The sequence below is a fragment of the Symphalangus syndactylus genome, chromosome 8, assembly GCF_028878055.3.
Source record: "Symphalangus syndactylus isolate Jambi chromosome 8, NHGRI_mSymSyn1-v2.1_pri, whole genome shotgun sequence".
NCBI classification, from domain to species: Eukaryota; Metazoa; Chordata; class Mammalia; order Primates; family Hylobatidae; genus Symphalangus; species Symphalangus syndactylus.
Window position 1 is genome coordinate 93,166,656 of NC_072430.2, and position 16,782 is coordinate 93,183,437.

The 16,782-nt window shown below is 34.8% G+C and overlaps 1 protein-coding gene across 1 annotated transcript in view; it reads right to left on the reverse strand.

Annotated features, from left to right (window-relative positions):
* Positions 1-16,782, reverse strand: part of COL5A2 (collagen type V alpha 2 chain) — a 387,742-nt gene that overhangs the window by 11,831 nt on the left and 359,129 nt on the right. Inside the window, exons 40-56 of the mRNA XM_055289974.2 lie at positions 16,306-16,359; positions 14,432-14,476; positions 14,012-14,110; positions 12,928-13,035; positions 12,582-12,635; positions 9,783-9,836; positions 9,514-9,567; positions 9,043-9,096; positions 8,528-8,635; positions 8,366-8,419; positions 7,792-7,845; positions 6,940-7,101; positions 6,168-6,275; positions 4,948-5,055; positions 3,811-3,864; positions 1,406-1,513; positions 794-847 (exon numbers count right to left, since the gene is read on the reverse strand). Coding sequence (XP_055145949.1) covers positions 794-847; positions 1,406-1,513; positions 3,811-3,864; positions 4,948-5,055; positions 6,168-6,275; positions 6,940-7,101; positions 7,792-7,845; positions 8,366-8,419; positions 8,528-8,635; positions 9,043-9,096; positions 9,514-9,567; positions 9,783-9,836; positions 12,582-12,635; positions 12,928-13,035; positions 14,012-14,110; positions 14,432-14,476; positions 16,306-16,359 — 1,332 coding nt within the window. The remainder of the gene's footprint in view (positions 1-793; positions 848-1,405; positions 1,514-3,810; positions 3,865-4,947; positions 5,056-6,167; positions 6,276-6,939; positions 7,102-7,791; positions 7,846-8,365; positions 8,420-8,527; positions 8,636-9,042; positions 9,097-9,513; positions 9,568-9,782; positions 9,837-12,581; positions 12,636-12,927; positions 13,036-14,011; positions 14,111-14,431; positions 14,477-16,305; positions 16,360-16,782) is intronic.

Consider the following 16,782-nt stretch of genomic DNA (forward strand, 5'->3'; position numbering starts at 1 on the left):
AAGGTTCTTTTATTTGGGGGATGACCCAAAGTTTCATAATTAAAAATAAACTAAATCAGAAGGCACCTATTTGAATTACTAACTGCAATGTATTTATTCATAGAAAACAAAATTACAATGTTTCTATAACTGTTCAAAACACTGTTACTTGACATGCTATGCAACTATAAAATATTCGCCAGTCAAGCTCAAATTAAAGAGGAGAATTATTTAATAATATGGCCATGATTTTCAAAGTATAATTGTTCTTTTTGAGAACAGACATTGATTTACCTGATGGGCATGAAAAGCATATGACCTATTAGATTGCATATGAGATGATTCATTCATGGTAAGACATCTATATAACAATGTTAACCTGAAAGTGATTGATTGCAAATAGCACAAAGATCAGAACACAGAAAGAAAAATCTAGTTGAAAATGAAACATAATATTTGAATAGTGCTTTTCAAGTTTACAGAGAGCTTTCAAATCCATTTTCCTATGTAGTTTTTAGAATAGCTCAGAGAGAAATGCACTATAATCCCTATTATTTTAGGAGAAATCTGTGACTTTAAAAGCCTCCATGATTATTGATACAATTCATGGTTAAATTCAGAAGAATTGTGTTAAAATTATAAAAATAAACTCGTATTATTTTAAAAAATAAGTGTAAACTCGTATAATTTTTAATATTTTTGTTCAAGCTTGAGGAATTTCATATTTTTCAATTATGAATCTTAAATTATACTTCTTTGGGAGTATATTTTATGTAAGAAAACATTTTTTAAAAAACAAAAATAGAGAACTTACAGGTAATCCACGTTTCCCAGCTCGACCAGGTGGTCCTATAGGACCCCTAGAACCCTAAAAGAAATTTACAAAAAAAATTGGCATGTAAAAGATATTCACATATTATATAGATATAGGATGTCAACAATATGTTTACAGTTGGATGCTTATATATGTGTGTGTGTGTGTGTATGTGCATACTCTAACGATTAATTAATTGAAATCAGGCAAATGTCCATGTGTAGATAAGACTGTGGTCACTATAACTTCAATGACACTTTTATGGTCAATTTTATTCATTGACTTCATTGAATAAGTATCACCTTAGTTGAATACAGTAAGACATTATTCATTTACATTTAACATGATGCATACTTATTACATTCTGAAACTACAGCATTTTCAGATGATGGAAGTCAAAGCATCAGTATTTTCTATTCCCTCTTAGAAACGAAATTTTGCCTTTCAGACTAAGAAACATATAGTAGTTCATAATTAGCTGTTTATCATTCATTATTTAGAGTCCTTAACAAAGTGCACATGTATGACTATGTGTGTGTGTGCCTATATGCAGCTTATAACATAGCATATGGGTGTGCAAAACTGTCAGTGTGAAATTGACTCCCTCCTTACCGGTTCTCCTCTTTGTCCTGCATCTCCTGGAGCACCCACAGGGCCAGGAGTTCCAGGGGCACCCTGAGAGCCTGGCAGACCTGCAGGCCCAGGGTCTCCACGATCACCCTGACAAGAATAACCATGATATTATTTTTTAACATTTAGTATAAAACAACAATATTCCATATGTTCATGTTATTCTTATAGTATTAATAATAGGAAAAATAGGCCCTTTAAAACTTATTTTTACTTATTATTTTACTTAACTATTTTACTTATATTTACTAATTAATAAGTGAAACTGAAAAGAATAAAGTTATTTCTTCCTAATTTCAAGTCTCATCCTTTCCCTCACCTACTCCCTATTGCTTGCACAGTCAAGATCATTGGAGTACAGGAGTGATCACCTCCAGAATTTAACATGTTTTCTAGAGCACCAATCTTTAAGCTGGAATATTGGTATACTTGGAATACACAAAGACTTTCCAAAGATTGTGAAAACAAAGAAAATTTTAAGGAAACCACCTTCTAGATTTTCGTCTCCATATGTATTCTTTCAGAAAACTAAATTTTGATTATCCTTCCTTACTTCCCCTAAATAATCCACTTTCTCCCGTTTTGTAAAAGAAAAGCAGAAATCATACCATCTGCAATCTTATTATGATGCAATGTCCCAAGGAATAAATACCTCTAGGCACTGAACTAAGGGACTTTTCCAGAATGCACAGTTTACTTGAGTATAAAGCTACGAAGGACTTGGAAAATAAAGAGGCTCCTTTTTATTTTATCCAGACAACACAATTACGACAAGGCTCCAAATATTACTTGTCTCCTTAAGAAGTCAGAGGTGAGATAAGCGTTATATGAACATGTCTAAACATAAATATTTGACTTGAAAAATGAAGTCAGACTATATTTTCTGACAAAAAATTGTCTTGACTGATAAATTTATCAACCTAGAAAAACTTTCGCAATTAGGTTACAGAACACAATACATTGAATAAGCTAAATTGGCAACTTCAAGGTTTTGAAAAAAAAAAAAAATACTTGCCCGGGCACAGTGGCTCACAAAGTGGGCTGTAATCCCAGCACTTTGGGAGGCCAAGGCAGGTGGATCATGAGGTCAAGAGATCGAGACCATCCTGGCCAACCTGGTGAAACCCAGTCTCTATTAAAAATACAAAAATTAGCCGCGTGTGGTGGCACGGCCTGCAATCCCAGCTACTGGGGAGGCTGAGGCAGGAGAATCGCTTGAACCCAAGAGGTAGAGGTTGCAGTGAGACGAGATTGCGTCACTGCACTCCAGCCTGGCAACAGAGCAAGACTCTGTCTCAAAAAAAAAAAAAAAAAAAAAAAACTTAAAGCACTTGTACATTTAGAATTTACCAGGAATCACCTCCTTCGCAACTATTTAAACTTGTGATTTTAAAAGGGCGATGGCAACTTAAAATAAGTAGAGAGATTTATAGATGTTCATAATTACTTCAGCAAAACCTTTGAAGATGGCTGCACTATATAGCATATACTGACAAAGGAAAAAGCCCAAGATGCCAAGAGAATTTGCAGTCTGTGGATTATAGTAGATGAGCAGACCTTAGCCCAAGCTTCCTCCAAATCCTTTCTTCCCCTTTTTTTTCATATGAGGTTGAGTGTCTATCCTGTACTGGAGTTTTAAACATGTCATTTCATACACAAATGCCCAATGGCATATGTATTAATTATATTTAAAGCATTTGAAAATGGAGGTTCAGAAAATCTGCTTAAGATTACATAGTTAATTACTTTGGGAAACAATATTCCAAATCAAGTCTGACTGGCTCCAAAGCCCATTCTGCTACATGATGAGCTTTAATTACATCATAACAGACTTTGAAGTGGGGAGTGATTTTGCCTTCAGTGGCTCATCTCAGCAGCATGAGACGACTGTGCAACTGCCAGAAGGGACTGGGGCTTCAGAGAAAGTTGGGGACATGTTCAGTTCAGCACATTCTACTTTAAAACACATCATAGAATATACGGTGTTTAAAAAGCCACATGGCTTATATTCTCATAGGACATTCACTTTAGATGGTGAATGGAAAAATTTAGACATGACACAGCACTATTTGGGCTTTCATGCTTTTGTTAATGAGTTTAAAATTTAGAACACTTCATATACATCCTCATCCAAAGCCTTTATGTTAAACCAAAGATGGAATCAATTTTATCTTCCTGCTCTGAAAAAATACCATCTTAATTTGTTGTATATTCAAATATCATTTCATTTACAAGATATAAAAATTATGGCCTTACAGAAACGTTGTTATTCAGAAAAATCAGAAGTGCATTGGAACTATCAGGAAAAATGACAGTTTTTAGTGTAAGTTAAAAAGATTTCAGATTTGCATGACTTTAGATTTTATAATAAGTGAAATGGCTCTTACACGTTCTCCAACAGCACCATCCCGTCCTGGGGTACCATCATTGCCAGCTGGACCCTATAAAGAATAATGGTTTGAAAAACTACTTAACTGAGTAATGAAAAAAATCCTCATTCCAATTGTCAGAAAAATGACAGCATGTTTTATAAACTGTAAATTAGCATTTATGCAAATGTCAGCAGAAGGATGGTTTCTACTCTTTTTCATTATTTTGAATTACTGTAAAATTAACACATTCTTACTTAATCCATATTCTTCATTTATATTTCTTATTTTGAAAAACGAAAAATCCACAAATATTTTGAAATAGATAACAATTACATTCTTGCCACTTTATGTTTTGCTTGTGTTACCAATGAAAGGTTTTTCTTACATTTACTTCTTAAGATTATTCAAATAATATCCTTAAAGTTTTGAAATAAAATAACTGTGTTTCAATGATATGAAACTACTTTAAGAAATATATAGTCGTCATTTTCTATTTTATTGTGATTTTTTTCATAAATATGTCTTTACTATTTGATCAAAAATTGTTCCAAAAGCTATTGATTCTTTCTTTCAATAAAATGTTACATTAACTGTTTGATGATTCACTCCTTAAAACGCTGAACAGAGCATATTCCAACCTTTAACTTCTCGAATTGCCTATCAAAAACTGATTTCCTCCCAAAAGTGCCTAAAGGAACATGATATCCATTATGTTACTTTATAGTGAAATTTAAGTAAAATGATCTCTACTAACTTTGCCCTTTTCACAAGCTAGAATAGCTATATTAATCCTATCACCAAAAAACCTGGCAATTTTGATAAATACACCATTACAAAATGAAATAATAACAAGGGGAAAGATGAATGGATGTGTCCTTCCACCTTCAAAACAGTTTGGCAACAGCTTAAATGAACTGAAATACTTAGCTCCAGACTAGATGAAGGTCAGTGCAAAGACACCGATCCTGTTACCTTTTCTTTATGTCATCACTTAGCCAACTCTCTAGGGAAGTAGAGTACATCAAATAACATTACTAAGAAACTTTCTTAAGGTCAAATATGCAATCAAACTCTAAATCAATTGCTAAATGAAAAAATTGTTCCCATGACACCAGATAACAAGAGAAGAGTTATTTTCACTGTAGTACTCACTTCTGGTCCAGGTTCTCCTACAGGACCATTGGAGCCTGGGGGCCCCACAGGTCCAGGTGGACCTTTATCTCCTGTTGCACCAGTTGGTCCTACTTTTCCTGGTGTTCCCTGAAATAGAAGTATAAATGTCAAACACTTGTGAAGAAATTGAAGAATGCTAGTTCCCATAAAGGCTAAGTTTTCAAAATGGTGCCTCTGGGCTCCTTCTATAATAATAATTTTGCATTATCTTAAAACACTCATGTAATCATAATGCTTTCTTAGAGGCATGCCCACCTCCTATCAGACTCCTCTCGATATATCTAAGGGACCAAAAACCAACCATCTGTTGCCACCAGCACAGGTGTGCATTTTGGGTTCTAATCATGTGTACCATAGGTGATTCTGGCTGCCCTTCTGGAATTTGCATCACTTTCATCCTTTTTCCCCATTCCGCTTTGTCTGTTCTTTTATTTCTATATTCTGATACTTTGATCTCACTCTTGAGAGATTTTACTTTCACATCCTTGGCTCACTTCTGATAACAATAAGACATCCCTTAGCTCCTACTTTGTTGGTTTCATATTTCAACCCACATGTCTCCCAGTTCCAAGATCCCATACATCTCTCTGTCTACATTCCATATGAAAACATCATTAATTTTTTTCAAGCATTGTAATCTTTTAGCAATAAAATTTAGTCTCTTCAAAGCTAACTTTGAATCAAACTTTTATCCATACTCCAGGGAATATAAAATCCTAAAGCACCCTCCAGGGAACAGGAGATTACCTTCAGATCCTTCTTCAGCATTCCCCCTACATTCACCTCAAATATTACTTTAGCTCAACTATGTCTTCCCCTTGATGGTTTACTGTGAAATATGGTATGTTTGTTAAGCATGTTTACTTAAAAAGACACTACCTACTCACCAGGAGATTATCCCCCTCCTCTAGCTCCGGGATCTTTTTAATCTTTGAAGAAGGATTTAAAGGTCACCAAAAATCCATATCCTTATTTGCCTACTTGTCTAGTCTCAGGGTTAAACAAATACATATTTTCAAAGACTTTTTAAGGTAGTTAAGAATTTGACATTTAAGATCAAAAGATTTTTAAGATACTAAAAATTAATGTCCCGACAATACTGTTTAAATCTATTCATCAAGCAAAAAAAATAAAATCAATTCTCTAAACAATTTGTATTGCACATATGAGATAAAATATTGACTGATGCAGCTACTCACCGCTGGGCCTGGTAGGCCAGGCATGCCTCTCTCTCCACGTTGCCCAGGCATGCCAACAATTCCTCTCTGCCCGGTCGTTCCAGCTGGACCAGGGGGGCCATCTGGACCCTAATATTGAGGACAAACTAAAATCAGAAACTATCCAGGGCAAAACTGTACCCAAGGAATTTACAATAAGTTGGGTACAGCTTTACAGGTTTTTCAGTATGAAAAAGAAGTTCTCTGTTTCTCAAAATCATACTACATATCAGTAGTCATAAATTGTAATCCACACAGAACCTCTAACATTATTTAAAGGTGAAAACAGCTCATCCGTTGGAAAGAAACTGAAGATTAATGTGAATACTGACTCAATAAAAGAGGTAACTTCAGAGAAATATTTTTTTTTCTTTATAAAAAGACAAAAAGGAAGTTTTACAATAAGGAAAAAATAGTTATCTAAACACAGTATTTAAAGGCATTTGCATATAAAATACAATATACATATATTTTTAAAGTTATTCATACATAATGAACATTTAACAAATAATTTTTTTGGTTTCATTTTTAGATACCATATCCATTACTGCTATTTTTAAATCTATATATATACACATTTTTCCTAAAGCCTTATAGATTTGTAAATTAAAATCTGTAGGGCATAATGCACTTCAAAAATTTCAGGAATGTGCCCAGCGTAATATTTAAGCATTTTTGTGGCACTGATCATTATGGGTTTCTATTTGTAAATATCTCAGTTGAAGGTGGTCTGGAACAGATACGCCAAACTTACAGGTTGCCCATCTTCTCCTGGGTCCCCTTTGTCTCCTGGGCCACCAGGGGGGCCAGCTGGTCCTCGATCTCCCACACGCCCATGAGAGCCAGGGTCCCCACGAAGACCTGGAGGTCCCTCCTTCCCGGGTTCCCCTAGGGGCCCCGCAGGTCCTGGAGCTCCCTAGTATAAGAAAGAAAGAAACACCCAGGAGGGCAAAATGGAAGCCAAGTAAGAGTGATTGATATAACGCTGTCTGCCTCAGATGCAGATGTCCAAGCCTCGCAGGTTCATTCTGCCTGTTAGATAATCAGTCATTCAACAGGATTTAAACAAAACAAAACAAAAGAAAACACAGCTGTAGATTCATTCCCCAGGGGGAAATCTAAATATCATTTGCGGTCAATTTCCTTTGAATAATTTTTAAAGAGTGGTGCAACTAACTTGAATTTTCAAACTTATTTAAGGCTCCACTCCAATGATGAATATATAATACTTCATTCTGAGATAATTATTTATTATTATGATTTGATCTTATAATGAATGACATTTATTAAAGAAAGTTTCATAGTCGCATCTTAACTGAAGAGAATAATTATTCGCACATAATACTGTAAGTATTCAGTATTTAAACGGAATAATAAAAAAACATTGGGGCTAAAAAGAACTTGCAGATTAGCTCCTCCAAGAAACACTAGATTATTAAGGATGATTTGCTTTGCTGAAATACCAGTATGCATTATTGGAATAAGAGCTATTAAATAAGAAAACACACCATTAAGAAATTAAATAAAATAATAAATTTAACTCAAATGTATACGTGTGTGTGTAATTATTTCACTATCAGTGACTTGACTCACTAAGTTGACTTACAGCAGGGCCTGGAGGTCCAACTCTGCCAGCAGAACCAGGAAATCCTGTAGCACCCTAGAACCAGAATATCATATAAGCAATTTTTAAGGTAATATAAATTAGTTACATGTATTTTCCTGGGATTTTTTTTTCACAGGAAGACTGAAGCCTTTAGATTTCCTTTCATGTTGTAAGCAATATTTTTTTTTCTTCATACAAATCCCATATTTTGGGGAATTAATCTAGATTAACTGGTAGGAAGGGCACTATTTTCCTTTTTCTATGCAAGTAGTACTAGAATCACATTGATATTTTATATAATCGAATTAAAGTGCTTTCACATTATTTATTTACTCTTTTATATAGGTAATATGTTACTTACATTACAGGTGAGGCACCTGGGTCTCCAAGATTACAAACTTGATTTTAACCCAAATCTCCATCTGAGTTAAGTGCCCTTTGCACTATAGTACAGTTGATACAGGTAATAATTTGTTATTTCAGCCTCAGACGAAAATTATCTTTTACATGACCAGGAAGCACTAGATAACTAGAATTAGCTGTGCATACTTTGCAGAGCATCAAATAAACTTACAGGCGGACCTTGGGTTCCTCGACCACCTTTTAGTCCAGGAACGCCATTAGGACCCTAAATAGAAACAAACAAAAGAGCACTGTAGTGAAGCAAAAGAGGCTGAATGTACACTCCAAACATGGGGCACTTGACTCAAGTTATGCCTTTTTCTTGTTAACTTACATGAGGGCCAGGGGATCCTGCTAACCCTTGTGGTCCAGGAGAACCAGCATCTCCCTTCTGTCCTGGCTCTCCAGGTTCACCTTTTACTCCAGGCTGTCCATCAGGACCCTATACGAAATTATACAAACAAGCAATTGATTATAAGACTTATAGACAAATTACTTTAGAGTAATTATTACTAACGTATCAATCATATATTGTGAAACAGTGCTTTATAATCAGTATTAAAGCATACTAAAGGAAAAAAAGTACTCTGATGAGATCTTTCAAAACAGCCTAAAAAATAAGCTATCCCACTGCATTTTTATTGTAACAAATAATTATAGAAGCTTAACTAGCACAAACTCAAGTTTTGTGCCAGTCTATAAAAAAATGTATTGAAAATGAGAATATTGTCTAGAAAACTATAAATTTTCCAGAATTAATGCGACTTCAAAACATATGACAATAATCATTAAACTTATTATAACGAGGTAAGTGTTTATTTGTAAATTAGGGATATTTGAAAATTATACCTGGGGTCCGGCAAAACCAACAGCTCCAGTTGGGCCATTTTCACCTCGAGAACCCTAGAAGGAGACAAAGATTACTGTAGCTTTCACACATTATTCTAAACAGGAACAGTATTTTAAAATATGATCATATAAATTTGATAGTTAGACATATAAATATAGAAAAATTACACATATTGCTTAAGGAAGGCCCTTAAGGATTATATAAAGATATAGGTCATAGAACAAAATTCCCAAGGTCAGAAGTCTCAAAAGAGCCTCCAAATTAGCTAGTAAACAAGCTGCCTAACTACACTTAATAGATTGTATAGCAGATAATTTTTAAGTTTAATTAGAAAAGCAAAAGCTAAAAACCAGGAAGTTATACATAACCTAAAACCAATAAGCATTGTTTTATATAAATATCAAAACAAAATGATGAATTGTTTTATTGCTCAATCTCACACTAAAGAACACCAAAATACAGTCACTTACAGGATTGCCCCGGGAGCCAGGAGGGCCAACTAAACCTCGAGGACCAGGTTCACCCTAGAAAGCAGATTTTAGATGGTTACTGTCCAAAACAGTAGCTAAACATAATATAATTTTAGGACATTGGTCACTGTGTAGGAGGAGATAGTGGACAAGAACTCTGAAATGATCTTGCTCAGATACCATATGTTATAAAATGAAAAGATTTATGAAAGAGCCAGCTATTCAGGACTCATAATTTTGAGTGTACAAATTAACAACTTGTGACTTACCTTTTCTCCAGTAGGACCTGCAGGACCTGGAGGGCCCAAAGGACCTGGAAGACCCTGTCAATTAACAGAACATAGGCATATTGAGGTAAAAAATGCACAGAAATCTTCATGCTTAAGCAAATCAACAAACAAAAAAGAAACAACTATTTTGTTATAATTTGGCTGCTTTTGCAAATCATTATCTATAATAAATGATATAATCTATATATTTTCAAGAGTTTTCTGTCTAGTTTAATACCATTTCCACCATATTTTCTCCACACTGTTTTAATCTCTTTCACGCAACTTAATTCATGCATACATAAAACTGTTTTCAGGCATTAGCACTAAATTAATGTTAAGCTACAAAAATGTTTCTATTTCTTAGCATAATTAGCTTTGCTAATATTTATTCGGACATTTGACCACAAATTGAAAAGAGGCTTTCCTTCTTTTGCATATAATATTATATTTTTAATTATAATAGCAATGTATCACTTTTTTATTTTTAAAAATTGAAATTGTGTTAAGGCATTTTAGGTTTTTTGTTTGTTTGTTTGTTTTTTGGCACAGGGTCTCCACTCTACGTTGCCCAGAATGCAGTGCAGTAACTATGCACAGATGTGATCACAGCACATGCATCTTTGAACTCTTGCCCTGGATCAAGTGATCCTCCCATCTCAGACTCCAGAGTAACAGACTACAGGCACAAGCCACTATGCCTCGCTTAGTTTTCTTCATTTTTTTCTTTTTTGAGAAGGAGTCTCGCTCTGTTGCCTAGACTGGAGTGCAGTGGTGCCATCTCGGCTCACTGCAAGCTCCACCTCCCGGGTTTGCACCATTCTCCTGCCTCAGCCTCCCAAGTAGCTGGGATTACAAGCATCCGCCACCACGCCCGGCTAATTTTTTGTATTTTTAGTAGAGACAGGGTTTCACCATAGCCAGGGTGGTCTTATCTCCTGACCTCATGATTCGCCCGCCTCAGCCTCCCAAAGTGCTGGGATTACAGGCGTAAGCCATCGCACCCAGCCAGTTTTCTTCATTCTTTTGAGATGAAAAGGAAAATTAGCTAAAGTTTACAGCCTAAAACCCCAGCTACTTTGAGATTTATGGGCACAGGAGAGCTAACACTTAGAGATCAGTACAGCTAACACATGGGGACACAACCTGAGTCTTCTTGACATGTAATCACAATCTTGAAACTGTGGGAATATTGGAGTCCTCTCTAAAACAAGTGTTCTATCTTATAACTGTGTATTGCCTCTTCATATACAGCCCAAATATTCTTTCATTGTTTAATTTCTGTATGTACAACTGAAGGAACTTAAGGAACAAAAATGACTTTAATTTTATAGTTTTGACAAGAACATAAGAAATCTGTGTTCTTATAGTCTCCAGATCTACAATGGAATGATATCATTCCAATAACTTATGTAATATACTTCTTTAAAGGATTTGATGAAATATAAGTATCACTTCATTATTTATGTTTATAGATTTTTTATACAGAGAAGACATGTTATTCATTTTTTACCTACTATGAGATTACAGTAAGTGCTTTGCTCTGCATCTTTCCTGCAACAATGTAGTGTTCTCATTAAAAATAAAGCAGTCATTGCTTACATCCTGATCCTATCACATTGCAATTTCAAAGTTAGTTCATAGGCACAATTGATATGTATTTTGGATTTTCCCTTAAAACAAACTGCCAATGCATCGTTCCTATAAATAGTACTGTACTACTTATGCATTCCAGGACATTCATGATGTAAAATATTAAAAATATAACAGATTTACTTGACTATTTTTGAAATATTAAATTAAATATTAGATTTAACTAAAAGGCAAGGTGTATCTTTTGTGCATAATTTGTTAAAAGAAGTGGTGCATCCTTAATTAAATTTGCATAAAAAGGACTAATTACCCTTAAGATGAAAATTTGCTAGTATATTTCACTATATTTCCTTAATCCAAATCTATTATAACCAATGTATTAACAATGACTCAATGTGCAGAACCAAATAGCAGTTCTCTTTTATTGTGTTACAACTGTAATTGCCAGAGCACACATGACAACTAACAGTAAACCATGTCATACTGAAACAGAAATCATTAGTCAAATATCAGACACTATTCCAGAAAATGATGGATGTTTAAGCCATTGTGACTAGCCACTCTTACACGAGGAAATCATTTATGTCTGAAAATACATTGTCCTTCAAGTCTGATTGTCCTTGGAATTGTAAATGCATTCTAATTTCAAAGACCTAATACTTGTTAAATGTCAATTTCTGACATGACATTAAACAATGCTTTGCAGTCGACCATCCTTCTTGACATTCTGCTTATTCAAACTCTTTATTAATGATAACATTAATGACGATTCACTGTGCAGTAAATTTCTCACCCCAACATCCAATATACTGAGAAATATTTATCACAACTTTGGTGACTCCACAAAGCTCTGCTTGTCTATGCTGGAATGAGGTATTGGCCAGCTCACTAGATGAGCATTTTAACAGAAATAAACCTGTGTATGAAATACAAAGATGATAGAGAAAGATAAAGAGGGCCCCCATCCCCTTAAGGCACTTATCTCATAGGCACAATAAATATGTTTTTATTTAAGTTTCATTTAATTCAGGGTAAGCAAAATGAATAACCCATGGTTGAATCACAGCAGATCTCACACGCCATTATTCTCCAACTCCTGACAGCCAAGGAAACATGACTGACTTTATTTTGGAAAGTTCAGGGAAACTCATATGATACTGTAATGTTGGTTCCTAGCCCAGCTAGAAAAGGAATGCTTTTACTTACTCTCGCACCATCATTTCCAGCTGTGCCTTCAGCACCTTTTTCTCCTATGCCACCCTGGGAAAACACACAAGATACAATTGATTCATTTAATTGTCTCTTTCCCACACTTCTGTGTAAGTTTCATGAGAGTGAAGGCCAATTGTCATTTTCCTAGTCATATCCAGGTGAGCCTGGGATGGTGCCTCACACTGTGCATTTTCTCAGTAAATGTTTATTAGAAGAATGAAAAAATGAATGACTAGTGACTCAGGATGGTAGAAATAAAAGCCTGCCCAGGAAATCATTTCATTTTCAGTAGAAAGTCTGAATAAATAATTGAAAAAAAAAAAAAAAAAAAAGGACTTACTCTGTCACCCTTGGGGCCAGGAGTTCCTGCAATTCCTCTTTCTCCCGGCATACCTTGAAGACCTGGTGGGCCTGTATCTCCAGGGGTCCCAGATGGACCTGGACTGCCCTAAAATGAACCAACATTAAGTGACCATACCAATAATATTAAGATTAAACTAATGAAATTGCTTTTTAGTGGGTCAAAAATAGTTGTCAGCAATTTCATGTAGTTCAACTTAGTGCTTATATTTTTCGTCTGAGAAAGTTGTCTCTGAGTGAGTTGATTTTTTTGAAATTAACCAGATTTTGTTTTTTGATTGTTGCTTTATGTTTTTAACTTTTCTCTTAAGAGGCAATTGAATGCTATTTCAAATAAAAAGGATAGAGTTGCCTTTTTTTCCCTCTGTTGGCAACATAATGGAATATATTAAGAAAGAAAGACATTACATTTAGAGAAATATTTCATTCTCTCTTTAATGAAACTGATATTTGATATTAACCTGGTTTTCAGGCTAATAGTGTCTAAATTGTAGTAGACCGTATCAATCACTCTAAACCCTGAAATGACATGACCATGTCACATGATCATGAAAAATTCTACTTCAATTGTTTATACTGAAGTTGGCCACATTATTTTCTACCAATCACTAAATGGCACACATTTCTGCCTTATGATGCATTATATTTTCAGATTTTAAAAGTTCCATATTTTCACATATGTAGTAAGCAGAATTGTGAAACCTGAGACAAGGAAAATGGAGCATATTATTAGAAAAGCCTCCTAATAAATCATGCAGTTTTCTATTTCTATTCATAGAAGCCACTAATAAAATGTACATAAACATTAGAAATGTGTTTGTATATGGAAATCTATCACCATGTGCACTAAACCACAATCCCCATCACAGAAGAGTCTTCTTTTTAGCTGACACTTCAGGTGCAAGGAAAAAGCCTAGTAAGCGCTCATTAAATATTTGTGGAAGAAGAAAATGATATAATCAAATTATCTTTCAAAAACAAGACATGCATTCTCAGACCATCATGCGTTTATTGAGCAGCAATTTTAAACCATTTTAAAACACCGAGATCACTATGACACTTACTTTTGGGCCATCAGGACCATGTCCTCCAGCCATTCCCTTCTCACCAGGGAGTCCAGTTATCCCAGGTTCTCCTCTTTCCCCAGGATTTCCTCGTTCTCCCTAGCACAAAATTGGGATGTCAAATAATCTCAATACTTGATCTAAAAATAGGTTAAAATGTTTCTGAGAAATGGCTTCTACTAGGGAAAAATTTGGAAATGAGACATTACTAAATCTCAATTTTCTAATTTAGTGATAAGAAATAAATTTGAAGTAAGGATATGCTAGTTTCATAGCACAAAATATTTCTCACAAAACTGATTTTTATCCAGTCAAAGAATTTATAGGTTAAAATAAATCCCAATTTAAGATTTTAAAAGACACCTTTTAAAACTGAAGCCAGTGGGAAACAAAATTAATCATGAAGATTAAAATACTTACTCTAGGTCCTAACGGGCCAACTGCTCCGGGATCTCCAGGAACACCCTATAAACACATTTTTTTTTAATGGAACAAGAGCTTTGAGTTTAGGCATTTATCAGAAAACTTTCCAGTTCATACACCTAGTTTCTATTAATGTGCCATTAGAAGGCTGCATAAGCCAACAATTTAAAGAAAGAAAAGTACATACATTTTTATAAATGAGGGAATATTACATGTTTTAGATGAAAACATTTTTCCAAAAGCTTTGTATTATACCTGAATGTTTGATTTTTGGCAATGAGAACATGCAAAATACTATTTCTCAAAGATAGAGCATTAGTTTTCTAGAGGCAACAAAATACATGCTAAATGTCTTTTTTTAAACTAATGGAAGATGAAAAAGTTTAAATAAAGAAAAGTTATACAAAAGGGCTAAAGAGTTGATCTTTTAAATAGAACCAATTCAATTCTACTCAATTAAGTAAATCTTTCTTGAGCCTATAATATGGACAAAGCACTCTACTAGGTGTTGTGGGTTCAAACCAGTGCAGTCATGTCTAAATTAAAAGTTTGTTTGTTCTTACATAAAAGAAAGTTTGTCAATTTGAAATTTCTTTCTTTGATAAAGATGATAACCTTGGCAAATAGGCCTCCAATCTTATTCTCCGAAATGGACTGTCCTCATTGTGGCCTGATCTCCCTAAAAGCCCAATCTGATCATATTACTCCTTTCTTAAAAACCCTTCTTTTTTTTTTTTTTTTTTTTTTTTTTTTGAGACGGAGTCTCGCTCTATCACCCAGGCTGGAGTACAATGGTGGCATGATCTTGGCTCACTGCAACCTCCACCTCCTGGATTAAAGTGATTCTCCTGCCTCAGCCTCCCAAGTAGCTGGGAATACAGGCATGTGCCACCACGCCCAGGTAATTTTTGTATTTTTAGTAGAGACGGTTGGCCAGGCTGATCTCGAACTCCTGATGCCAAGTGATTCACCTGCCTCAGTCTCCCAAAGTGCTGGGATTACAGGTGTGAGCTACTGTGCCCAGCCTAAAAACCCTTCCTTAGCTTCCCATTACTCTAATGATGAAGAACAAGTTAGAATCAAATTAAAACCCTCCATAATCAGGCCCCTGAGTCACCCTGCAGCCCCCTTTCTATTTTCCTCAAATCACATTACCCACTCTGATTTGTAAGCTTGTCTCATTTCCTGGAGGTTTTTCCTATCTTCCCTCCTTCATCGTTACCATCATTCATCTCTCAGATATCATAAAAGATATTACTTTGTCTGGAAAACCTTTCCTAAACCCCCCAAGTCTTATTTAGGTGCATCTTTTTTGTTTCCATAAACATAGTACCTCCCCTATTATAGCATTTAGAGCATGCTATTATTGTAATTGTCCTATACTCTCTGAATCCTACTATACTATAAGGACAGCAAGGTCCAAATCCATTTTGTTCAGCTGGTTCAGGCCAGTGCTTTGTAGGGGCAAGCACACAGAGTGTTCAGCAAATATTTATTAAATGATTAAATGAACAAATGAATCATTCAAAGAAAAATAAATAAATCTATGTGCCAGGAAAACGACAGAATAAAATTGTTAGTATTTGTTCATAACTGTTTATATAAAGTGGTTAAGAACACATCTTGGGAAGCAGATGACCTGGGTTCAAATCTATTAACTGTGTGACTTTGGGAAAGTTATCTAACATCTGTATGCCCCATTTTCCTCATCTATAAAATGGAGATAATGATAGTACCTAGTACATAGGGCTGCTTTGAGAACTCAAAGAGATAATGTACGTAAAGGAAAGCACAACAGAGCCTCACGCATAAAAAGTGATAATTGAGCCACCAATGTATAGTGTTGCCATTATTATTATTTAAACACTTACTTGATCACCTGGCTTTCCACCTTCTCCAGGAGGCCCTGGAGGACCAGGAAGCCCCTAAAACAAAAGTAAGAAAATAAAATTGTGAATCTGTGAAAGTTTAACAGGCTACCAGTGTTAACAGTTTACCTTTTACAATTCATGGAGTCTTCAAGACTGTATTTTCAATGAAAATGTATTGTTCAGACATTTTAAGCAAAAAAAAAATTGTTCAGAAGCATTAAAAAAAACTACCAACGAAACACAAAAGCTAGTCAATTTATAGGATTGTATTTTCATCTGCACACCACTTAGCAAAAAAAGAGATAATGTAACAGGAGTTTCTTCATATTTATAGAGTTTTTATGGCTCTGTGAACAATATTTTAGACTGCTGGAATATTATTTAAAGTCAGTCCAGAAAGTTTTTTTTACAAATTATGATCATCCTCCTATTAAATAATGTACATACTGATATATGTAGATAAATTATGAAACTTTG